General features: G+C 42.3%; 1 protein-coding gene across 1 annotated transcript in view; it reads left to right on the top strand.

Moving 5' to 3' along the window:
• LOC148836622 (chloride channel protein 2-like) overlaps nucleotides 1-26,538 on the top strand; it is a 281,173-nt gene that overhangs the window by 79,806 nt on the left and 174,829 nt on the right. Inside the window, exon 6 of the mRNA XM_088914194.1 lies at nucleotides 13,086-13,239. Within this exon, the coding sequence (XP_088770320.1) occupies nucleotides 13,086-13,239 (154 nt within the window). The remainder of the gene's footprint in view (nucleotides 1-13,085; nucleotides 13,240-26,538) is intronic.

A 26,538-nucleotide genomic window follows, 5' to 3' on the forward strand; every position in this document is an offset into this window, starting at 1 on the left:
TGAGGCTCACTGTTAAGACTCCAGGTTCATGTTCATGTCAGGGAGAGGATTTATTCTCATCAGCCCAGAGAGGTGTTGTCCGGACTGCGTGCCAGAGCAGGGGGTCTTGGAGTGTGCTGTCTGTGTTCTGCTCTGACCTGCAGCCCAGCACTCTGTGCATTGTCCCAGGCCACAGTAATTTATCCACGTATACAAAGGGTGATACTTTATTCTCCATTTGACCTGTGCACTTAGGAAATCAGATTATAGTCTGCATGCAGTCAGGCTAATTATCTCTAGGAAGGAAGGACTTAGGGAGGGAGTTTTTTTGGAGTTGGGGGGGGGGGGGATCTTTTGTTTTGTGCTGGAGTTTGTTCATTTGTCAGAGCGGAAAAAAAGAAGTGATCTAATTAATCAAAGTCAGAGACCCCATTCAACCATTCATGCAGTATTTTGGATATGTGCGCTTGCTTGTACACACCCAAAAAGAGAAAAACGGCAAAAGAGAGATAACCTTTTTGAGGACACAGCGGTAAATATCGACGTGCAGGCCGAACCCTTTGTGTCTGAAATTTGGCAATTCTGCAGGGAGCCATTCTGGTTGTTTATCAGGCCCGTGCTGTAGCTGCAGCTGCTAAGCCTGGAGGTCAGGAGAGGAACAGGGGGAGGTAGGGTTGGCTGTGCAGGATAGCAACCAGGGCTAGGAACAAGGACACCCGTGCTGATGAAGTCCTCTTCCAGGGCACTGCCCTCTTATGCCAGCAGGACAGATGGTGGGCAGCCCCTGAGCCCCGGCAATTAAGAGCATTGTTGACCTGGTTAGAGTTCTCATGAGTAACTGGCGCCTCATCCACCATCCATGTTTCATACTATGTAGGAAAGCAATAAAACGGGCAAATAGCTTTAGGATATACATATACTATAGGTATGGTATATATTTTAGAGATGAGCAACCAGATACAGTACACTCTCAAACTTAAAGGAATAACCTGCAGTGACACATGAAAGATGTCTCATTAGGCTTGAAAAGAGAACACCATAATGGGAATTGGTTCAAGTATTCAAAATCCACAAGGCACCTCATCCCATCGGACATCTGCTGAGTTAACAGTGAAACACAAACCAGAGGGCACAAATTGAGTCTAAGTGGAAGTTTAAAACTTATTCAGGTGGGCTTACTTTATCAGTTAAGTTGTTGAAGCTGATGCCTTCGGATCTCTGAAAGAGCAGCTGGAAGAGATTCTTGGATCAGCTGCTAGTAACTTAAGCTAGAAGGGATGATTGTTTTTATTTTAACTTTTCTCATTTTTTATACTTCAAGGAATGAATCAGACTGGGTACAATTAGATGTAGAGAGTCAGGGCCTTGTTTTCTTCTGTGGAGAAACTGCCTGTCCTATAGTAAATCAATTCATGGATGGGCTGTTTACCTACAGTGGATATTCAACTCATTGGACTCATCCAGGAATGGCATGTTTTTATTTCTATAACCTGGAACAGATATTGTGCAAATACTACTAAAGCACAGAACAGCACAAGAGCAGTAGTTCTACTGCAAAAATGTTTCTGTTTTTGCTCCGGTTTAATTACTAGATAATTGATGATCATGCCATACTTTTTAGTCTTGTGCCACATACAGTACCTAAAATGTCTTGACTGACAGTGTCTGAGAAAAGCCTTAACTTTGAACATTTTGTTTACATCAGTTTAGCCCAAAGATTGTATACTCTCTAATCTGTTCCACAGTTTTCCAGCATGCCCCTGGCTGCCAAAGATGCTGTCATGCTACAGTATTTTAATAATATCCTTACCTTTAAGGGGGCAGCTATGCTAGGGTGGGGTATAGCTCCAGCTCATATTTACCTTGCACATGTCTGTTTTTCCTCCCCATTTAACATCCCTCCATTGCCACCTTACCTACCACAATTACCCCTGGACATCTCTGCACTGTGCCCAGCAGCTGTGTTGTACAATACCCTACCTTGGCAACTTTGGCCAGCCTGCCAACCACAGGTGTTCAACCATGGCTCTGTTGTCTTTGTTGCTCCAGGAAATAGTGAGAGGGGTAGCATACTGCTGCAGAATATATTATAAACACGCAGGTAAAACGGTAGCGTCTGAAAGAAAGTAGCAGTCGCCTGAGTCAGCACAGTGACTGAGGAAACCCACCTAGCTCAGCAGTTTGCATGTGATGCTGGCACTGACCTGCCACTCCTGCTTCCTACAGGCTCTGGAGGAACGCCGGGAGGGGGGGTTGTGCGTGAGTGGCTGGGCTCAGTGTTGAAGGGACGTGTCCACATGTCAGAGACCACTGCTTACTGTCATAAACGCTCAGGTCACTCATCAGACTACAGGCTCCCACTTCCTGTTTTTCTGTTCAGCAGCAGGATTAACATCTGACAGTGAATCGAACACAAGGACAAGCTCTATCTCAAGGGCCACAGTCCCAACAGTAGTTAGTACAAAAACTGTGTTTCATCTGTTTCCAAATGTAATTTAGAGTCACTGCTGTCTGCGGGAAATGTTTTGACTGAAATTTCCAGATTTGCATCTATTTGATGGCCTTATGTTCCTGTGCGCCGGTGTTGGCTTACTTTTATTGGTACTCCTCTGTGATTTATTGAGCTTTCCATCATCGTTTCACTTAGCAGACTTTTCAGAACCACACAAACGCCTGTGTACCACATGCTGCATTGTCTCCACTTCTCTATACTTCTCAAAACACTGCCTGCTTGTTTTCCATCCTCTGTCCTGCTCAAGACCCCCTCCTTCATGTTGCCCAGTGCTATGTCCACTGACCATGAGTGGGTGACATTGTTGATGATGTGATTGGTTGACTGTGATCCCTGGTCTTCTCAGTGAAGTGAACAAGTGTGGGTGGTCATCCATACATTTCTAAGGACAGATACGTCCAAATATCTTAGTGTTGGTTCAATGTTGAGGTGTTTTGTGTCGCTGACTTCTACCCTTGTGTGTATCCAGGGCGGAGTAGAACATGAGATTAATGTGATTGCACCTCTTCTGATAGTTCCAGCTGCCTGCTAAACCATTGCTGTCCGAAGCGAAGACTGACTGATCCTTTGCTCTTGAGAATGGCCAGCCCTTTTCTTTTTGGCATGCTTTTGACAGCCTCATATTAAAGCTTCACAGAATCACCTAGCACTAGAGACTGTTCTTTTACATGGTGCAGTTTGCATTTTGGTCTTTGGGATTTTAATACAGCGTAGCACTGATTCATTCCTTGAACAGGATACTTGGGTAGAGCAGGGAGGAGTATTGTTTGCTTGGTTTTTCTTTGTCCTTCTTTGCTGCTGTTGTCCTCTCTCCCAGCAAGCTGCCCCACTGTCTTATCTCTGTACTGGCTCCTTTACTAGCATGACTTGACGTTGTTTCTTCTGGAGAATAAGGGACTTCAGGCAGTAGCCCTTATTCAAACAGGCATCACAGGTGTGTGTTATTTATGGTGATTAACACTTTGGCTATGTTGTGAAATGAGTCAGAGCTGTATCTGTGACCACCTGGAAAGTGCAGATGTCCAACAGTGACACAAATGTGTTCCTCGTTGTTTCATCACTGTAGAACACAACACATCTTGTCCTTCTCAGTATAGTTTTTACAATATGGTGGTCTGAATGTAACCTATTAGGTATCCTGTACCTAATAGGAAGAAGCTAAGGTTTTACAAAAATCTCCTAAGGTTAATGAGACAAGTAAGCCATCGAGAGGCGGTCATGAACTACAAGAAGAAACAGCTGAAAGTCTTGCATGCCATGTGTTCGCAATGGAAGATGAGTGAATTCACACCTGCTGAGTGCATGCTTATGTATGCAAATGATGTGGCAACACTAGAGCAATGAGGCAGGGATTATAGGATTTACAAAAACATGCCAAGTACAAGGTCTGTCTAGGTGTGAGTGGCATATCTGAATTTAGAGGCAATCTTTCCAAGCTTAGTTAACATGGGGGAGAGGAAGAAGAATAGTCCAGGGCTAAGACAGTGCTACCTACAATTTTTTGAAATACTTATTTTTAAAATAAAGATTTTATGTTCTCCAAAGCAATTCACACGTGGCCTGCCTGGTGCCATTACATTTGGCCCATTCAGGCGCTCCTTCTGGTAAGTAAGGATGTTTTAAAGACCTGACAAGTGTGGCTGTCCTAATGATTTGCCATCAATTGCGGGTCTTAATATTGAGCACCTGGAATTTCTGAAAACCGTCTTCCTTATAATAATGAACTTTTATTTTATATAGCACCTTTAAAGGTGGCTTCTCAAAGTGCTTTACAGAACTAGAAAATATCTAGGAAACCTAAACTTTCCCATGCACAAAAAATGAGAACAGTGGTCCTAATGATAATCACAGGTTGTTGGTCTTAAGTCTTCTTACTTCAGGTGGAGCAAGAGATGCAGATTGGAAGGAGTGATGTAGTTGCCAGGCAACACTATTCAGAGCTGCCGTAGGAGGCCGGGCGTGGCTGACAGGGTGGGACTGCTTGAATTGGAGCAGTGAGGAAGTGAGAGGAGGCACAGAGCTTTAATCTTGCTGTAAGGGTCTGACTTTTCTTCACTTCATTCCTTAACTGTACACTCCTTCTGCTGTCTGAAGCTACATGCACCATGAAGTAGTTCAGGTGGGTAGCTGCATCAGCATACGTAGGCTTCCACACCTGAAGAAGGCTCCACGGCCGAAACGTTGTGTTTTCTTTCTTCTCTTTTCAGCATGGAATAAACCTATCACTTGTTGCTTTACATGCACTATGGTTCAACTGCACAGAATCTACACAGTGGCTTTTGTTAAACCATGTGGTTGTGTAGTAAGATAATTGCATTAACCATAATTGTTTTCACAGTATTGGAATAATCTTTCATTATCCCTCAGGCAGCTGGGGGTGTTTAGAACTAGGAGCTTCTGTCATGTCCAATAAAGCTTTTTTGTCAAGCACAGTTGTGGAGTGGAAATTAAGTTGTTAAAGCATTTAAATCAAATCTATTCAATATCTTCTGCTGTTCACATGCATTTATTTTCAAAACAAGACTGCCACTGTGTTCTCAAGGTTTCTTTTCTGTGTATATTAGATTACTCTCTGATTATACAGTATGAACATCGCAGTGATGGACTAAGGTTTTTTCTCTGTTTTACCGTTTCATGGGGACACTGTGGGGTGCTGTATAGTACAATATACCTGTTTACGTACAGTAGTTTGCCGCCCGCCTGCTCTTATAATGAAGGTTGACAAAACAACATGTCCTCACATATACTGTACATACATACTTCTTCTCAGAGTACTAAGAAACTCTTGGGTTTTTTAGATTCTTCCTTAAACTGAAGCTCCTTCATATACTCCTATATATGCTTTTCAGTGTAAGTATTGGGGCATTGAAGTGAAATATATTTTTGCTGTGTACTATCGAAATATGTATTTTAGATAAAGATAAATAGAAGAAAAATGATGGAAATGTCAGCTTTTATTTCTGGACATTTTTGTGCATATGTGATATAACCATGATAGAACAATTTTTTTGTGTTCAGTCCCACCCCCGAATTTCAGAGAAGCATGAATATTGGGGGAAATGATACTAAAACAGAGATTAGTGTAAAGTTAGTATTTGGTTGTATACACCTTAACTGTGCTGTAAATGGCTGATTAAAAAATGTCAGTTACAAGATAAGCACAAGATATTACAAGATAATTAGAATTAATAGTACAAATATTGATAATGCTGCCAAAACACTGCCAACAGGAGCCTTGAAAAGCCAAGGTGAGCCAAAAGGGACAAATAACCCAGTGCATTAACACCTCTTAGCACTGTGGGAGGGAGTCCTGAGTGCCAGCCCTCCCTGTGTAGCACCCAGTGGTATGAATATCTGGAATAAAGAACAGAATGCTTGTTGGGAAGACTTTATTATCCTGCTTTGTTCTTTTTTGGGGGATTTTTAATCTCTTGTCTTTATGTTCTTCTTAAACGCTCATCTCCTCTTATCTCTTTTGAAACACTGAAATACAATCCAGCAAAGTGCCTGAGTTCTTGTTTTTCAGAGACCATAGTAAGTGTTTCTTTGGATTGGGGTTCAAAAGATTTTGCCTCTCTTGATTTCTCTTAGGCCTATCAGTTCTGCTGTGGGTTGTTGTCTGGGCGCTTGTGGTACAAACATCAGGAGTTATATCTTTGCCTCAGAGACCCAAAAATGACTTCAATTTGTTTTTATCACTTTCCAGAATTTGCTTTCTGGAGGGCACTTGTAAAAGATCTATAAATGAAAGCACGCGCCTGTCATTTCACAAAACAAACTTGATCTTCTTGAAAGGAACAAATGCGTCACAGATCATGACTTGGTGATCACTTACACAGATACAACCAATCTAATTATACGACCATTTAGAAAACCATGCATGCTGAATAAAGAGCACTAATGACAAAGCAGAGTACCGATCTGTGCACACATGTTGATGGAATGGCAAGTTTTCTGCTTGCCTTTTCAATTTGCTTGAAGTCATATTTAAGTTGTGTCCCATGATGCTTCTAAGCTTTTCTCAAAGATCAAGTGAGTGTGGAAGGAAAAAGGAAAGAAATAACAGTATGTCAAACAGTATGAAATACTTCAGCAAACTGATAAAAATGCATTTATTTTGGTTCCAAAAAACATGGCATTGGATTTCTTCTAGTATTACATTTAAAAACATTACCTCTTCCACTCTCGCCTTGGGTAGAAAGAGTCTGCACAAAGCACTATATAAAGGCAAAGTCAGTGTCTTTATCAAGGTGATATTTTTAACTTTTAAGAAAGCTTTCATTATTGTGAGAAAGAAGTGATGTTGAATGCATGAGGAAAGCAGTGGTCATGGCTGAAGAAAGCTCTTGGGCGTTTGTCCTGCAGGTACTAGTAGTCATGGAAAGCAGAAAGGTCACTTAGGAGCAGTGATGGCTACATTCCGAGCCACAGCACAGGCAGTAGTGTATGTCTGCAAATAAGCTCCCTTAGCCTATCTAAATGAGCTACTATATGAAGCTCGGAGCTGAGAGGAGCAGTCTTTCTTTGACTCCTTACTTCTGGCCCAGTTATCTTAAACCTTTGTTGACCTTTTATATTTCTATAAAGTTTTTGCATTGATTTCTTTTTTTGCTCTTGGTGTAAGCACTGAGGAACCCAGTTGGTAGGATTCCCTCTGCGAAGGGCTGTGTTATGGGTCAGCTCTGACTGGCCAGGTTGATGGTTGAACCTACCAAATTCTACCAAGAGAGCTGTGTCAGTGGGGTTTTGTGGGGCTCACAGTGTTTGCACAAGGCAGACAGCTTGACACCTTATATCAGAGCACCTTATGCTCATCTCTGCTTGTTCAAAGATTGTTAGGGTGAGTCGCGTTTGTCAAAAAAGAATTGGTGGTTCCCTATCAGTGGGTCACAAGGAAATATCTAGGAAACCTAAACTTTCCCATGCACAAAAAATGAGAATAGTGGTCCTAATGATAATCACAGGTTGTTGGTCTTAAGTCTTCTTACTTCAGCTGGAGCAAGAGATGCAGATTGGAAGGAGTGATGTAGTTGCCAGGCAACACTATTCAGAGCTGCCATAGGAGGCCGGGCGTGGCTGACAGGGTGGGACTGCTTGAATTGGAGCAGTGAGGAAGTGAGAGGAGGCACAGAGCTTTAATCTTGCTGTAAGGGTCTGACTTTTCTTCACTTCATTCCATAACTGTACACTCCTTCTGCTGCCTGAAGCTACATGCACCATGAAGTAGTTCAGGTGGGTAGCTGCATCAGCATGCGTAGGCTTCCACACCTGAAGAAGGCTCCACGGCCGAAACGTTGTGTTTTCTTTCTTCTCTTTTCAGCATGGAATAAACCTATCACTTGTTGCTTTACATGCACTATGGTTCAACTGCATGGAATCTACACAGTGGCTTTTGTTAAACCATGTGGTTGTGTAGTAAGATAATTGCATTAACCATAATTGTTTTCACAGTATTGGAATAATCTTTCATTATCCCTCAGGCAGCTGGGGGTGTTTAGAACTTGGAGCTTCAGTCATGTCCAATAAAGCTTTTTTGTCAAGCACAGCTGCGGAGAGGAAATTAAGTTGTTAAAGCGTTTAAATCAGATCTATTCAATATCTTCTGCTGGGCAAGACTGCCACTGTGTTCTCAAGGTTTCTTTTCTGTGTATATTAGATTACTCTCTGATTATACAGTATGAACATCGCAGTGATGGACTAAGGTTTTTTCTCTGTTTTACCGTTTCATGGGGACACTGTGGGGTGCTGTATAGTACAATATACCTGTTTACGTACAGTAGTTTGCCGCCCGCCTGCTCTTATAATGAAGGTTGACAAAGCCACATGTCCTCACGTATACTGTACATACATACTTCTTCTCAGAGTACTACGAAACTGTTGGGTTTTTTAGATTCTTCCTTAAACTGAAGCTCCTTCATATACTCCTACATACACTGAAAAGCATAAGTATTGAAGCATTGAAGTGAAATATATTTTTGCTGTGTACTATCGAAATATGTATTTTAGATAAAGATAAATAGAAGAAAAATGATTGAAATGTCAGCTTTTATTTCTGGACATTTTTGTGCATATGTGATATAACCATGTTAGACCAATTTTTTTGTGTTCAGTCCCACCCCCGAATTTCAGAGAAGCATGAGTATTGGGGGAAATGATACTAAAACAGAGATCAGTGTAAAGTTAGTACTGTATTTGATTGTATACACCTTAAATGTACTGTAAATGGCTGATTCAATCAGTGATCCATCGGCATCACCAGACTCTTCATGTGTTTCTTTGAGGTGCCTTTCAGTTGTTGCTTCTTTGTGGGGTTTTATGACTTTAGTTTCCCCTCCAACAAGTAAAATGCTGCTCAGTAGGATCAGTCAGAAGTCAGAAGATTGACTTGGCGAGTTCAGGAATTTCCACTTCTGCTTTTTCTCCTTGGGTTAAGTGTGCAGTATGTTTTGGGTCATTGTCTTAAGAGTTCTCACTGACTTTGTAAGCGTTTTTCTGGACACAGGCAGAGTAGATGTTTCTCTTAAGGTTTTTGTTTGAGCGGGAAGTTGTACTTACATGAAAATCCTCTTCATTGAAAGGGAAACTATAGTAAAAATAAACTAGAAACAAATGTGATGGTACTTTTAAATCTGAAAAGTGGTGCTATTTGACTTGTCAAAAAAATGTCAGTTATAATGTCCCCACACTTTGTCAGGAGATACTGCCTTAGTGAGAAAATTTGATAGTAACACTTGACTTCACAGACGTACTTACATACAGCTTATTTAAGGAATGCTGCTGCTTTCACCTGTCTGTCTAGACAATATGTAGAGTATTTATTAAGCCAGCAGTGCTTATCTTGTTGTCATTCTCTACCAGTTCTGCTCTCTTTATTCTGTAGTACACCCTGATTCAGTCTCTGTATCGGTGCAGAAGCTCTTTTTGCATTTTTTTGTATGTAGGATGGGCCATTTGATTTAGGCTGCCGTGATATAAATCAAGTTAGCAGCTGGTCCCAGGTCTCAACAGAGCTTTATTTCTGACAAGGGATCTTGACAACTGTTGTAGAGTTTCCTGTCACTACGTACCTATGTTGTGCCCAAGGCAGCTGGCTTGTGGCTTCCCCTGAGATGACCGGGGAAAGGGAGACCAAGCTTTGACTTACGGCAGTCTGAGTTTGGAGTTGACTGCTGCAGCGAGTGAGAACGGAAGGTGACTGTTTTAAATCAGGAATCAAAACATACCTTTTGTCCATGAACCATGTGTTGGGAATCTTAAGTGATCCTATTTTCGTACATTTTAAACGATGAACTAATCTGTCAAGCACAGAAGAGCTCATGGCATGATTGCAGTTCATATTTCTTTTCTGCTCTGGTATTTGACTGATATGTGTCACTCTTTCATTTTGTTCCTGTGGGTTCTGGCATTGCTTAATGGGATTGTGTAATAGTATAGCACTGTGCAAAATATACCCCATCATTAAATAATTTCAGACCTTCGTATGAGTGGAGTCTTGGAAGCAGATTAACTGCTGTCCTGCATTCCTCTACCAGCACACACCTCCCCTTGGACTGGGTTTCCCTGTCTGCTTATGCCATGGGCAATGCTAATAATTAGAATTAATACTACAAATATTGATGATGCTGTCAAAACACTGCCAACAGGAGCCTTGAAAAGCCGAGGTGAGCCAAAAGGGACAAATAACCCAGTGCATTAACACCTCTTAGCACTGTGGGAGGCAGTTCTGAGTGCCAGCCCTCCCTGTGTAGTACCCAGTGGTATTAATATCTGGAGTAAAGCACAGAATGCTTGTTGGGAAGACTTTATTATCCTGCTTTGTTCTTTTTTCAGGGATTTTTAATCTCTTGTCTCCATGTTCTTCTTAAACGCTCATCTCCTCTAATCACATTTGAAACACTGAAATACAATCCAGCAAAGTGCCTGAGTTCTTGTTTTTCAGAGACCATAATAAGTGTTTCTTTGGATTGGGGTTCAAAAGATTTTGCCTCTCTTGATTTCTCTTAGGCCTATCAGTTCTGTTGTGAGTTGTTGTCTGGGCGCTTGTGGTACACACATCAGGAGTTATCTTTGCCTCAGAGACCCAAAAATGACCTCAAACTGTTTTTATCACTTTCCAGAATTTGATTTCTGGAGGGTTCTTGTGAAAGATCTATAAATGAAAGCACGCGCCTGTCATTTCACAAAACAAACTTGATCTTCTTGAAAGGAACAAATGCGTCACAGAACATGACTTGGTGATCACTTACACAGATGCAACCAATCTAATTATACGACCATTTAGAAAACTGCATGCTGAATAAAGAGCACTAATGATAAAGCAGAGTACTGATCTGTGCACACATGTTGATGGAATGGCAAGTTTTCTGCTTGCCTTTTCAATTTGCTTGAAGTCATATTTAAGTTGTGTCCCATGATGCTTCTAAGCTTTTCTCAAAGATCAAGTGAGTGTGTATAGCCTCGAAAATAAAATGTTTGTTTTTAATTTGCATGAAATTTCAGTGGGCTGCCAGTTGTGAGTTGCAGGGTGATATGGCTGCTGCTAGTGTGAAGTCTTTAAAGTCCAGGGGCCCTGCCCACTGAGGCAGACAGGTGGACAAAAGGTTTCCAGTGGCATGTTTGAAAATTGTCCAAGAACAATGGTACAGAATTCCAGAAAAGGCTTTTCTTTTTTTCCTCTGAGTCTTAGGAAGCCAACGTGGTCTTTTCCTCCCTGCTCCGGCCTGCTCTCTGGGGGGCCTGTCGGCAGTGTGCGAGGGCGGTCTCTGATCCAGACGCGTGTGTAAACAGTAGAGACAATGGGCATTGAGTGGTGCACAGACACAGCCCGGTGCCTGTCACAGCCCACCCCCACTCTCTCTCTCCCTGGGTCTGACTGGTCTTCTTGTGCCCCTTCCTTCTTCTCGGGCCTGCTTCCTCTCTGATCCCTCCTGCAGACGTCTAGCTCCAGGGAGAGGTTATTGATTTGCTGTCAGTTCCTGTGTCAGAGAGGGCTATGTGCTCAACAGGGACTGTTTTAACCCCGGCCCTGCTCCCTCTTTAAGGAGATCCCCATTCACCTTTCTGTAATATGTAGCTCTCCTTGGAGCCATTACAGTAAATCTTTTATGTTGCTACTCTCCACTCCTGTCACCTTACATTTTTTACTGCACTGAGTAAGTGGAGCCAAATCAAGCATTTCTATAATGTATAATGTATAATATGTTTGTAGAGAGCCCGTATTGACAGCCCTGGAGCCTGGAGTCTTCCACTAGTACAGCTCGATGAATGAAGTTGGGAGCTGTCATTGCTTGGGATAAAACAGTGAAAGGCATCAATGTTATAGCTAAACAAACTTGTGCACTTTCTCTGTGATAAAAGCAGGGAGAAGAATGGCAATAAGATAATAAATGCACAGTAAATAATTCACATCTAGGATAAATAAAATGCTGGTAAAATACAAAAAGCCTTTTGCAAAAATATGGTTCACTGTCGAAACACTTAAAAAGAGCACAAGTCTTGCTTCCTGTCTGTGATAAAACAGGATAATAATCTAGTTTCAGCACCGGCATGGAGTCCAAACTCTCCAATCTAAAATTACATCTTGATCCCACAAGAAAAGAAAACAAAAATATTTTTCCAAGTTAGTCTTTTCTCCCTAAGTCCTGGGTCAATATTTATTTTTGCCCCTTAACTCCTTTCAATATCAAAGCTAAGGGTTTTTGATGCTTTGCGATTTCTCTGGGGTGCAGTTTGTTTTTTTCTCTGCTGGAGGTTGGGGTGGGGGCTATGCTCTGTGCAGAGGGAGTTTGTTAGTAGAGGAGAGACTGGGACTTTTCCCTGTGCTATAGCCCTTGCTGGCGTGCTGCTAGAGGACAGATATTGTCTTTGGTGACAGTACAGCTTATTCCGTACTATAGCTGTGATGAACAGGATTACATCACTCGAGGCCTCTCGACTGTTCTTGTGTGCCCATTGCTATAGTCCTTTCCACTGCCTGGTCCTGTTTAAACTATCTGTACGATCCTTGGCATGTTCATGATTAACATTTTATGTGAGAAAATGTAAAAAAAATGCTCTTAAATGGTTTCGATGGATCTCCTCTGCTGCACTCTGAGGAATCTGTAAGTCTCCTCAGCTACTGGACAAATCTTGGATGTTTCCATGCCCATAAACATATCGGTGATGCCGTCGTAGGGCTTTTGACTTCTTTAGAGTGCAGTTCTTGCAGAGTGTGGGATCCTCTAGAGTCCTTACAGCATTGTGTCAGAATAATTATATAACTGAAATAATCATCAAAGTACTGAGCTGATGATCAAGCTCATTGAACCAGTTGTTTGTCCAGGAGAGCACTGGGACCTTCTGCTCCTAATGACTCAGCTGAGTTATTGACTTAATCAATTCAAATGACCAGTGTATTCCAGCATTTAACCACTATGAATGTTCTGTTCCCAATAAAGCCTACAGGACTGTGTCTCATGGACTGACATTGAGGGTCCCTGGACTGGAAGTGGACCAGTTCTTCACTGCCCCTCCTGCAGCAGAGTGCTGTGGGCCTCTTGTCTTTCATTCCCCCTCTTCCCTTCCTGACGGCTGCTCTTGGTTGATGTGTCCACAGATGTATGGCAGGTATACCCAGGAGCTGGGGGTATACGCCAAGGAGGAGGCGGCGCGGCTGCGAGAGGAGAGCAGTCTCCGTAGGGTGTCTGGCGAGCGGAGCCGGTCGGCAGAGCTGCTGGAGTACGATAAAGGGCGCTGCGCCAAGTGTCGGAGTGAGTCACCCCGTGCCAGGGTGGGATAGGGGGTTAGAGACCATACCCTAGAGAGAGGGGCAGGGCATGTGGGAATGACCACATGCCAGTGGCTGGGATACACGAGTGACTACACATTGGGGGCTGTGGTGAGACGTGACTGGACCACATACCAGTAAGGGATTGTGGGAAGTGTGGAACAAGGAAAGGGTTTGAGGATAGCAGGAGGGTTTTCTTTTTGGAAAAACCAACACTTGATATTATAAGCACACAAAGAAGACATGTTGAAAGAATGAAGCAGTGCTGCATTGTGCTTTTTTAGTAAATGAAGTGATTTTGCTGATGACCAATACGTCAGTTTGGCCCAGATGCTCAGTTACTGTCTGTGCATGAGTGGTTTGAATCACCTCTGGAATCTGCCTGGGGACACAGTGTGCAGGAAAACCTTTCAGAGACCTTCGCAGAGACACGCTTGTATGCCACAATTTCCATATCTTGTCATAAAGACTGTGTTCTACCTTAAGAACTTCCTAAGATTAAGAAAGTGGGCAGCACTGCAGTTGTTTTACTCTGGCAGTGACTAATTTACAATAGCTGACTGAAAGTGTGACTTTCTTAGACCAGCAGACATCAGAATATGCAATATTTTTATAGCATATATAAATATATATATAGCATATATTATTTTTAAAATATCTGTGTACTATGTCTGTTCTTTCTGTGTTTAAGTATATGATCTGTCCTTGTCTTGACATTTATGGTAACTCAAGAAGTTAACCATGGCTGTGAGTGGTTTTATCAAAATCTCACAAAATGATTTTATTTTAGAGTAGACATTGAGTTGTTCTGCTCTCTGGTTTGCGATCTGAATAAACTTTCAAAACTTGACTAAATTGCACTAAAGAGACCTTAAGAAGGTGTGGTGATCGAATGATCTCCTTGACAGTGATGTCTATTTCGTATGACTGACCCAGATGACAATGTGAAGCATGTGAGTGTGGGTGAGGGGGTATGTATTACTGTCAAAAATTGTCCACAAAAATCTCCACGATGCCAGTAACCTGCTATAATGACCCAAAAGGCATCTTCTTTCAAATCTGCAAGATTGTGGAGTAAATAAAACTACAGTAGAACACAAATGGGAATGTGTGTGTTAGAAGGGGTGGTGGCTTCTCATGTGAGGGGGTTTTGTTTTGTATCTCCAATGGAATGTAAACACCTCAGCTTCATAATTATATAAGGTAAATGCACTCCAAAAGTCCTTTCCCTAAAGCTGAAGGTTAAATTCAGGACAGTCTGCATGCTGATTACAATCTACATGAGAATATTAAGAGGGTGTTTCTTTCCTGTCTGCACACACACACTGCCTGGAGACCCCCTGCTGTCCTGGCCAGGAAACCTAGGGCTCCCTAATCTCCTGCGTCTCACTGCACATTGTTACCACCATAGAGGAAACCAATTGAGGGCCTTTTGTACAAACAGAGAGCTTCCTATTGGAGCTCAAGCAGTCAAAACAGTAACTTGCTAAGCGCGGGCCGCCAGTCTGGCTTTCCAGGGAGAAGACAAAGCAGAAGTGCGAACCATCCATACTCTGTTATGGTCCCATTGAGGGTACAGAGTGCAACGGAGAGCACATACTGTAACTGCTCTCCACCCCGACAGGACGCCAGTCCATCACAGTGCCATGGAAGAAGGAGCGCTTTTGAACAGCCAATTCAAACTAGCCAGCATGTCTCTGGGAGATGAAATGAAGCTGGAGAAACCAGAGAAAATCCATCTGATCATGGAGATACAGGGAAACACACAAAAAGGCACACCAGGGGAGAATTTACCCAGGACCCCAGAGATGTGAGGCATCACTAACTGCTAAACCACTATGCCACTGATCTAATATTGGTCAAAGCTGAATGGTCATTGTTTAGTCTGTCAAGCCAGTTTTTTTCCAGTACCGTAATTATGCCTCTCTTGTGCTCCTGTTTTAATCAGTGGAACAGCACCAGTTAGTTTCTGACCTACTGGTCTTTGTGTTTGAGAGCACTAAATACTTCTAAATGTATTTGCCAAACAGGCTCATGGGTATAATATGGATTGTAGGGTTTATTTGCCAGGCTGGATTTCAGTTGTATTTTGAATATATTCCCTATATACACAGGGCAGGGAATTGTATAATAGGTTTTTGTCAATGTACTGTATCAATGCAAATGTATTGCTACATCTGTTCATTTTTATGGAGAATATGCCTGCGATCAAGTATATGTGGCTCTCCAGCTGATGAAAATAGTAGTAAATGGACAGACAGGAGACAGAAGCACATGTGATTTCAGCCTACAACCTTCCCGTGAGGAGTCCATGGTTTTAAACTCTGCACACTGCTGCCAGTCTGCATCTTAAAGGGTATTAATCCTGTTATTAATTGCAATATGGGATAATCTGGTTTGAGACTGGAAAAACTGAAAGTGAGTTTCAATTCATTTTGTTTTTGTTGATGTTACATTTTTAATGTTTTCTTTCTAAGATCTGTAAGGCTTGATGTAGATTTTTAGAAAACAGAGATTCTCAGTAATGAAAGAAACACAACATGAGTGCCTAGTGAGATGGACAGTAATAACATCTTTGGGCACTAGGAGGGGCTGCTGGATAAATTATTTTATGTCAACTCATTCTAACATGGAAATATATTTTCAGGTTTCTGGAATTTTTATTAGCATAGTGGGTTCAGTAGACTCAGAAAGAGAGAAGGAGTGATTTTTGGGGAGACAGGAAAGATTTTTGTTTAACAGATGGAAAACCGAGGCTGTTTCATTTGACGGTATGAAGTTTTTCAAGTTTATGCTCAATGTCAGGAGACATCAGCTGCAAAATAATCTTTATTTGACATTGCTCTATTAACGCCATCTGAACTTCAATGTTATTTCTTCCTATTGATCATAAATACTTTCTGTGCTGAACCAGAGCTTATTTAATACATTAGAGAATATCTCTCATGTGGCCTTTTAATAGGAGAGCAATGTTTGGATGGAACAGCTGGGAGTGTGCTTAGCTTTCAGCTAAAAGCTGAAAGCAGAGATTTTTGTGCATTCTGATATTGCCTCAGGGTGACGTTTTGTGTAGTCAGTTATAAAGAGCTAGGTAATGTGGACACCATTGCAGTGTTCCCATTTATCTCTGTTTTTCCTCTTTGCCCCTCACTGGTGAGCTGAAGCTGCGTATTGTGAAATCCAGCATTGTTGTATATCTAGGTTTTGTATTAGTGCTGCTGCTAGTGTAGGGATAGAGCGCCATCTACTGTTTTCCATCTAGGACACACATGGTGTTTCCTTGCATCTATGCACCCTGGTCTCTTGAACGCATTTGGATTTTCATGGTTCACAGATACAGCTGGCTGTTTATGTGGTCTGGGACAGCCTCTTGCCATCTTTTAAACTGCCGTTTAGAACTCTCTGCTAGCCAGCTGTTGCACTTCTTGCTGAACAGATGAAATCACTTTGGTACTTTTTCCCCCAAAGCCAAGGCTGTATTTATCTCAATTTAAATCACTTTCTCTCAGCGAGTGTATAATGAGCTGGTTGTGTGGGTTAAAGGCAGCAATTTCAGCTTTTATTGTGCTCCTTCTATTAAAAGAAAGAATGGAGTCCTTATTGTGAAAGATGGCATTTGAGTGTCATGTGAAGTGCTTTCTCACTTTTATTGTAAAATTGGTTTTCTGTGCAGTTTAAATGGTTGTAAACGTGAAAATATATAGTATGTTCTCTTTATTTCGAGACTATTACAAGACGCAGGCATCATTGCATCATTGAAAAGGATATGTGTAGAATAATAAATAGTATTAAAACCTTGAAGCCTGATCTCAGAAGCAAAGCGAGTTAGGGCTTGGTCAGTGCTGGGATGGGAGACCTCCAAGGAAAACCGTGTTGCTATTGGAAGTGGTGATGGTGGACTAGATGACACTCTGTCCTCTGGACCAGGATGTCCACATCATTGCCTCAGTGTGATGATGAGGGTTACTGTGCTGTAGGAGGTGACATTCTTCAGATGTCATTAAGCTGAGGTCTACAGTACGTAGTCATTAATAGCACTTTTTCTAAGGAGTAGGAGCGTTAACCCTAGTGTCCTACCTAAATACAGGCTTTGAGCCTGTAGAATCTAGCCTTCATAATGTTCTCCCTTCATTCAGCTGTGTACAATACTGCTGGCATGTAATGGCTGCCTCACATCACCAAGGTGGCGCATTACAGAGGCTGGTGAAGGGGGTACATTGCTACATGTAAAACTCTTTGGGAACCTTTGGATATAAAGCTCTATTTAAATATAATTAATTAAATTTCAATTAGTAAACATTAATGATGTTGAAAGAATGAAGGCTCAGCCACCTGTTTGAGAGCAGCTCACAGCCTGAAGCCTGAATGCAAGTGGTCCTGTATTCAAAACTATTTACTTCCCACAACTCACAACTAGAAATCCACTGAAGTTGAGCAGGTGTGAGCCTGGCCGGTACCTGGATGGGAGACCTCCTGGGAAGGCTAAGATTGCTGCTGGAAGAGGTGTTATTGGAACCAGTAGGGGGAGCTCACCCTGTGGTCTGGGTCCTAAAGCGAACGTATAAGCGGACAAGTGCTTTCTAGGGCCAGAGATGGTTAACGGAGGCTTTGAGACCTTCAGAAAACAGGGTGATAAAAATCTAATCATTAAAACACTACCTGCTGCAGTTTGTCCATGAGTTTGTATGGCAGTCCCTAGTAGCATCACTCAGGTCCTTACAGCTGCTTTGCTTTTAGCAGCAGGTGGTGTCGATGGCACAGTATGGGTGTAAGATTAGCATGGAAGAAGTGTTTTGAGTTCCTTGGGACTCTGAGATCAGCATATGTGTTTTTACATGCCAACCATTTTACGTCCTCTTGTCCTGGTGAGGGTCACAGCCCTTCACCTTCACCTTCATCACCCCTCCCCTTCCCAGTTTAGAACCACTGATTGTAATAGATTTTCTCAACTCTAAACCCTGCACTAGTATGGGGTGGGAAAATGAGGACTGTGCCCACTTTCCTGCAAAATATCTACGCCATTTAACACACTGTATGATTCATAATATCCTACGGGCGAGCTTGCACCTGCAGAAGAAACAATACTTCTTTCACTGACAACACTGCAAGCTCACTAGTACCTGGCCTACTGGAGGAGTGTGCTGTCGAGGAAACCCTGACTGAATCAAGCTCGCCTAAACCAAGTGCGATTTAGCCAGTTGTGTACACGTGGAGCAAAATCTTGGTCAAAGGTGAGCAGTGATGTGGACCAGGCTCGAACCAGTGATGTGTGAACTACAGGGGTCAAGCTGCACTCCAAGCAAGATCCCTTGGCTGGTTGAGCCAATTAGAAATCATTATAGCAAAACAAATTGAACACACTATTGTGGTAACCCATTCAAAGCTACTGTACTCATTTGTTTTCAGTGTTTTGCTGCTGGGTTTCTTTGCAGTTTGGAAACCTGTCCAGATTCAGTGGTTTAAAACAGTAACATTAATGCCTGTTGCTGTCTTGATGGGTTTGATGGATGTATTTTAAAATGAGCTTGAAATGTGGTTGGCTCTTCCATCCCCTTTCTGCTAAGTTAAATCCTAGGCCAGGGGGATGCTTTCCACGCTACCAGCTGTAATTACTGTGAAGTGCCTTGGGTACGATAAGTACTCTGTCCTTTTCTAATCCTACAGCAGATCGCTGTGATATCTCGTTAATGTAGCGACCCTTATCACAACACTTCTAATTAACTTTTCCTATCTTGTTTTGGAATCAGCCTGCATGAGTCCTGCTAATTCCAGGACATCTCTGAGTGGAAGATGGCTTTGATCTTCCCTGCGTCTGAACTAAAAGCATCCACCTGCTTTGAGCTCATAAGTGAAGCTTTAGTTTCATCTGGGAGGTGGGAGGCGGCTGGTGGCGAGCAGACTGAGAAAATCAGAAAAATCTGGTAAATGTTGAGCAAAAACAATACAGAAAACCCGTGGGCTTGTCCTTTTAATGGCTTCATAAGTGGTTTGTGTAGAGATTTTGAAGGGTTTTATTTAGTTGTCTTCATGACAAGAGGAAGCCACCTACTTCTGACTCATGAATTTGGAGATGCTCAAAGTCAGAGTAATTAACACAGTCATACTCAAACCACACTCTGTTATTGCTCAAGTGCTGCACAGTTCATAAGATCATAGATCTATTGCAAAATAGGGGTTGACCACTACTAGGAAAAGAGAGAGGGGTTTGTTTGTGTTTCATCCAAATGACTCACAAAAGAGGGATTGACTAATATTCAGGAAAGAGAGAGAGAGAAAAGTTTTGACCAGTTTATTTTTCAGCACCCACGTACCTTTCATAAACTGTCACAGAACACCAGCAACCTGGTGTCTCAATAGTGTCTCAATTGTGATGGGTGCAAATCAGTGGTGCAGTGATTAATCAGTGCTTCAATTATCGATGTATCCTAAAATCTCCCAAGTTTCGATTACGTTTTGGTGAACTGGTGCATCAAATCAGAACCCACATAAAACTCTACTGCGGCCAGTTTGCATTAAAGCTGTGGAAGTGAGAGAATGCATATCGTTTAGCGCTAGTAGAATAGATAACACAATCGCATTGCTAGCATACACACTTTTGGCCTTGTTCATACATTCCACAGAACGCCATTGGCAGCCATTTAGTTTGTCTTGTTTTTTTTCACAATATTTGGATTATCAGGTGCTATAATAAGGGAGATGATTTTTTATATTAGATATATTGGCCTGGAGTTTTTGAAATTTCGAATTTTGGAATTTTATATTTTGGAAGTGGAATTGCTTGAATGTAAATTATTTAGCTGACACTTTAGTGTCATTTTATATTGACAAATGGCTATATGATAATTGAGTATGAAATTAGGTTTTCGATTGCACCACTTGCTCAGCTCGCCTTCTTTAAATTATTTGTCTTTTAACGTATGCCTCACTGCAACTTAAAAAAAACGCACATCCTTTTTCTTGCAAACATGTCAAAACTGGTATTCTGCTCAAATCCAGGAGCAACACATGCAGTGTGTGTCAGGAAAGGAAGGAAGTGTCCACTACTTCACTCTTCTGCAGTAGTGTATGAAAAGAGCACATTATTTTATCCATGTTAATTAATAGTTTGCATTTTTTAAAATTAAGCCATACATCTCAGTGTTGAGATATACTTTCCATTCTCCCTTTTTCATGGCTTTATCTGTACGACTGTCTTAAGACTTAAGATGACAAGTTGCAAATTGTCGCCTACCAGGTGTGTGTTGCTTGACTTTGATGTTGGTTTATTATTATGGTGCGCCATTATACCGTTGTCAAGTGCCTGAGATACATTGGTGTAATTACATGTCTAAATTACATTCCAGTCAGGGAAAAAGGGGCCCCAACCTCCTCTTTTTCCAATAAATCAACCCTAATAACCCAGGTCCAGCGCTAAACTGTGGGATAATAGTGTGCGAGCTGCTCTGTGGCTTGCTGACATGACATCCATACAAAGCTGGGGATGAGAGTCGGCAGCGCCATTTGCCCTCAGTCCCAAAGCCCTCCACCACCATCCCAGGTACAGCTGGGAACAAATATGCTCTTTGCGTTGCGTGTCAGGGAGCATAAAGAACAGCGATAGGACCTTACGTCTGAGGTGAGGCTAATTCTTGCACAAGACACGCACTCCCAAAACGCCCTCAGACTGGCTGCTGCCTTATTGCTTGAGATGCAGCAGCCAATACTCATTCAGATACTGTTAAACTGAATCCTTCATGCTGCCTTTACAGACAGATGAGAAGTTGGGCTGCGCTTCGCCCTGTGTCCTAGTGTAATTGTGCTTGTATAAAAGCCAAGTCATGCATATGCAGACTTGTTGTGCACTATTTGCTTTCAGTACATTATTTATATACAGTATGTACAGAGGATATTCATGCTTATAGAAGGTGACTTACTTTAGGACCAAACTGCATTACTTTCAGAGGTGTGTGTCTTTTGCAGGAAAGCCTCTGTTGTACTAAAACAATAAATGACTGACATTCCATTTATGTGCTACAGAATTACATAATAGCCCCAAAACATTTGGATGACATTTAAGTACGTCTGTTCTGACTAGATGCCTGCCCGACTTTCAGAGAATGATTTGTGGATTTTTGGATTGTGACTAATGTACAATCCAAGCAAGGACATGAACTGCAAATCCACATATTTGCAACAGTGCTCAACACAGAGAAACACAACAGATTCCACAGTGCAGGGCAGTTTGAGAAGAGAATGTTAATGAGTGAAGTGCAAAATATGTGATCACATGGGCTGGTGCAATAGAGCGAGGAAGCAGCAGTGCAGAGCACACTGTCCGTCTGTGAGTGAGGCTAAGAGATGGGCGGTCGGTAGGATCAACAAGCGCAGGCGCTGAACTCCCAGCCAGACCTGAACAAACTTCTTTAATGTATTTGGTATTTTCTGTTGTTACCACGGGATTATCCTTTCCTAAATTTCTGTAAAGAATGGCATTCCTGGATGGATTAAACAGTGGAAGAGCTTTGCTAGGTTCCTTCATTGAAAAAAAACCAGAAGGGGGCACCATCTCTTTTGTGCATTCCTTTCTCGTGCTCGGCCAGAGAGAGATCATCGGGAGCCCTGTCGATAAGCACAGGTTCCCCTTAGCAGATGCTGTTGCTTGTCTCTCTCTCTCACCCTCAAGTTGCCTCATGAATTTTAAGTAGAGGGAACTCTTTCATCTCCGTCACAGCAAGGGCGTTCAGGAGGACCGTGGAGCCAGTCATGCTCGGAGGTGTGCGTTTTTCACCCTCAGCCTTGGTTATCACACTGGCAGCCCAGTACTTGCCTCAGGGTAGTACTTTCATACCAAGATTACATTTTAAGAAAAGATAACCAGCAATCGCACCAGGAACAAAGTTTAGGAAACCTTTTTGTCAGTTTTGAAGGGTAGTTAAAATCTGTTTTCTTTTTCCGCATACTGTAATTCACTGTTGTGTCCCGGTACCAGTAGACGTATGGAACTCGTATAAGAAACAAAATGACCCAATTTTAAAATTAATGAATGCCTAGTTATTTCTCATGAAATTGAAGAAGATGTACAGTATAAATATGAAGTAAGGCTTTTTCATGTGAATATTGTAATGACGTGCTGCTGTGGTGGGATTGGCAGTGGATCTATAAGGCGCAGAGTGAACCCAAGTGCAGGAAACCTGCAGACAGCAGAGATGCGCTGGGGGGGGTCTACACAGGCTGCCTGTGCTGAGCACACAGGTGGCGTGGTGCTGTAGCCAGCTCAGGGGTCAGAGAAGCTCAGCAGTGGGTGCAGACAGACGTCATGCTGAGGCAAGACGGACAACTAAGAAGAGAGCACAATTCAAGATAGTGCTCAAGCAGATGGAGAAATGCAAAACTAAGCACAGTCCAAAGCACATCGGTTCACTTCGTCAAAAGTTTAATTTCCATCTGCTTCCTCTGTGATCCCTTTTTCTTCTCTCTTGCACCCTCTTACCTAGCTCACACATGTCAGCAGATGAGGTGGGTATCCACCTATAAGATGATGGATTTAGGAATGTGGAACAGGGCGGCCAGATTTGGCTGGTGAAAAGAGGGCGGAGCTGCCAGAGGATGGCAATGAGCCTTTCTGTATGCTATATTCGCGCAAGGAAATTAAGGAAGCAGCTGCTTCTGTGAATAGCCAATAAATGTCATATGGAAAGGAAAGGTGTTGTCAAAGTCTCCCTGATGGTTTTTCCTAATATTCTTGATGTCTTGCGGTTAGCTAGTGGTTTCAGCCATTGGTGAAACAAAGACTTGTAGTTGGGTTCAGTCGAGCGTGAACATTTTCCACTGTTGCTCTGAGGTTAAAATGGGGAGTTAGGTGTGCCATCTCTGGGACTCCCATCAGAGGGGAATTTGGTACAGAATGTTTGTAGAGCCGTCAGGCATGAGAAGATGTGGCTTAACCACATCTTATCCACATCGATGAGGGACAAACACCTGACCATGAGCCAAGGAAGTTAGGATGCCCCTGCATAGGGAGAAGTTAACTTGCAGGTTGCTGCAAAGGTGGAGATGTGATGGCGAAGCAGGAAGGTGAATGCAAGCAAGATACAGAGGCTTACGATGGTATTTATACTCTTTTAAGGAAGTAATGTTATTATGGAGAATTACTAGTTAGGGCAGCAGAGGCGAGGGGCGTATTTTGCTGCCATCCTGCCCAAACGTTCATTAAAAACTCTATTTAGATGCATCAAGTTTTGCTCTATTTTTAACACAGTCTCTGGTAATAACACATCTTGCTGGAGGAAGCATAAAAAAAATTGTGCTTACACAAGCGCTTTTGTTGTTGTTATTGCATCCCTCCTGACTGGCTCATAGTGGCACCTTGTAGCTTCTACAGTACACTCCAAAATAATTAGGTATCCCCTGTCAAATGTGTATATGGTCAGTGGCAGACCATATCTTGCATTGCATTTCCATTCCACTTGTAAGCAAGTGTTACCTGTGGGACAATACAGTTCAATCCCTCATAACGTAAGAATAACATGTCATTACTCTCATTCCATCCTCAAGAGTACAGCAATTCTGCCTGAAGAATGAGTCAGGATTAGTATTTTATAGGCTTGTGTGATACATACCTCCTGTGCAAGCCTCTGCTGCTACTCAAAGAGGCCAAATGGAATTTGGAGGGGTTTCCTAATATTTTGACAAGGAGCTACATATGTTTACTTGTATATGAATAGCTTGGATTCTAACAGGAGAGTCTTTGTCCATATGCTGACACACAGATCTGTGCTGACACCCACACTGGGGCAGTCGAGTGTACAGCTATTGGCCCAACCCAGCCGAGCCCAGTGAGATGTCAGGGTTTTTACAGGTCATTAGCAGGCCTGTAAATGCAGAGAGCATCCTTCACTTTAGCAAGCTCATAAAAGATCCTGGGCAATTAACGCTGGCTAATAGAGCACCACATTATTAAGCAGTACTAATAACGCGGGGATCTGATCGTGGCACTGAGAGGGCTGTGCTCGAAAACGGAACTAAACCTTCCTGTAATTAAGCGTGGAGGATGCCAGCTCCCACCCCTGCCAGCACTCTGCTTCCAAATAAACTCTTTCAGAATGAGACAGAACCTGCATGTTTAATTATGGATTGTAAGAGCTATCTTTATGCCAGACACAATCACTATTCAAAATATGTATATTTTTTTTAAAAAACATACAGTACATGTGTGAAAACTTTATTGCTCAGTGTGTATGCAGTCATATCTTTCTTCATGTACTGGAAAACTAGTGTTCCAAGACCCTAGCTCTTTAGCTGACTTGCCTCTTTTCTCAAAGAAACTCCTTGTTTGAGATTTACGGTCTCCAAACTTTCTTACATATTCTACCTTAATTCTGTTAAAAGAGATGGTCCTGGGACTTGGAAAAGATGGCACGAGTGCACATTCTCATGCGTTTGCTGTGGTCAGGAGAGTAATGGATGTGCTTTTTTTATTTTAGAAATGATCAGGTGGTGTGTGGGCGATAACTGTGGTTAGGAGCCATCAGAAAGTAAGGAGTGGGGGTGCTACTGAAAAGTCTCATACTTGTTTTCCTCTGTGAGAGCAAAGAAATAATCAAATCAAGCAGCATCCTTTTTATCTGTGCTTCAATGCTTAAATTAGATTAAATTAACTTTAACTGGTATATATAACTGAGTACAGATGTGACTAACTCATTGTAAAAGAGCCTTTGAAAGAGCTTGTCTAATAAATGAGTTTTAGACAGACTTCCATTGCAAGTCAGACCAAAGATTTTGTCCTGCTGCCTCCTGGCTGAACAGCGTGTCATCGGGCCTGCTGTCACTGTTGTGCGATTGCACTATAAACAGATTTGTATGACAGGTTTAAGCAACTTGGTTGAGTGGAAACCCATTATTGCATGGTCATACTGTACAAAGTCATCATTAAAAAGCGGGGGATTATGGATCGCTGTAATGATCAATGACTTAGTGAAATACAGTATTCCCCCATGTTAATTTTGAATACACTTCGGCTGTTGTCAGATCCCATGAATGATCCCTATTCTGGCTGCATAGTATCATTTGCCTGTGAAGTTCTGTTTTATGCCAGATATCTGTTTTATGCTCACACATATGCAAGGTAAGTCTTTACATGAGTGCTGTTTGAGCTGTTCTGCTTCTGCTTCCTTTGCAAGCTCTCTGATAATTCACTGAAGCTGCTGTGCACTACCCTCATGTTTCAGTAGAGGGCAAACCCAGACTTCTTAACGAGGAGAAGCAACAGGATGGCAAAGTCTCATTTGCAGTCTTAATTGAGTGTGACAAACCAGTGTGATGCACTCAGCGTGCTGTGTTCAAATCTTGACAAGCCTAATCCACTTACAGATGACAGTTTAGGTAAACAAATGTTTGGGAGTAGACGTGGAACTAAAACTAGAAATCTGTGAATTAAAATGATCAAGAAACAAACCTCTCTCTGATTCTGACTGTTGGTCTCCCTGGTTCTTTCATTCTTTCCCTCATGCTCTGCCTCTTGGGCCTGTTTTTCCACTGTCACAGTGTCCAACAGTCGGGGTCAGAATCCACTACATGGGATACAGAAAGCGCTCTGATGAGGGAAAGGTAGAAGGCAGTTTGCAGTGGGCTACTTGCTTTCTCTTTGCCAATGCTGCCTCCTGGTGACTCAATGGAACAGGAGAGGATTGTACTGGCTTGCGATTGACACGGAAGAAAAATAGTTTTGCCTAGTGTGCTATATCAGCTGAATGCTGGTTTTTATAAAGAGTCTCTCTACAGTTAGTACTTGACCATATTAGAAGGATGAACTTTAGATACACTTTAGATTAGATACACAAGACACGTCTGTAGTTCTTGGATTATTTCGCTGATAATACTCTATCAGTATAAACTGTCGAGAAATTGTAAAGATTGTATTGTAGCAAAACAAGAACAAGGTTGCTGCTGTAATTCTTCCGAAGTGCCTTCGTCCAGCTTGTTCACAATTCAGCTGTTTGCCGGATCTTTTCTCTGCCTTGTTTCCTTCATGCCATGCTTTGGCCCATCCACTGCCTATTGCATGCTGCATGCATCTCCTTCAAAATGTGTTCTGCTCCAGTCCATCTCTTCCAGGACCCTCTCCCAAACTCTCCACTGTTCCTACTCTGTCTGACAGTGACTGTTTTCCCCTCCAGGACTCTTTTCTTATCACCCTTTAGACAGCACCTGTGATGTTTCTCACACTGCTGAGAACTTTTACTACCAACATATGACTGACGTTTCCCTCATCTCAATGGCAACCTTCCTTTACTGTAATTATTAA

The sequence above is a fragment of the Atractosteus spatula genome, chromosome 4 (assembly GCF_055471065.1).
Source record: "Atractosteus spatula isolate fAtrSpa1 chromosome 4, fAtrSpa1.hap1, whole genome shotgun sequence".
Taxonomy (NCBI): Eukaryota; Metazoa; Chordata; class Actinopteri; order Semionotiformes; family Lepisosteidae; genus Atractosteus; species Atractosteus spatula.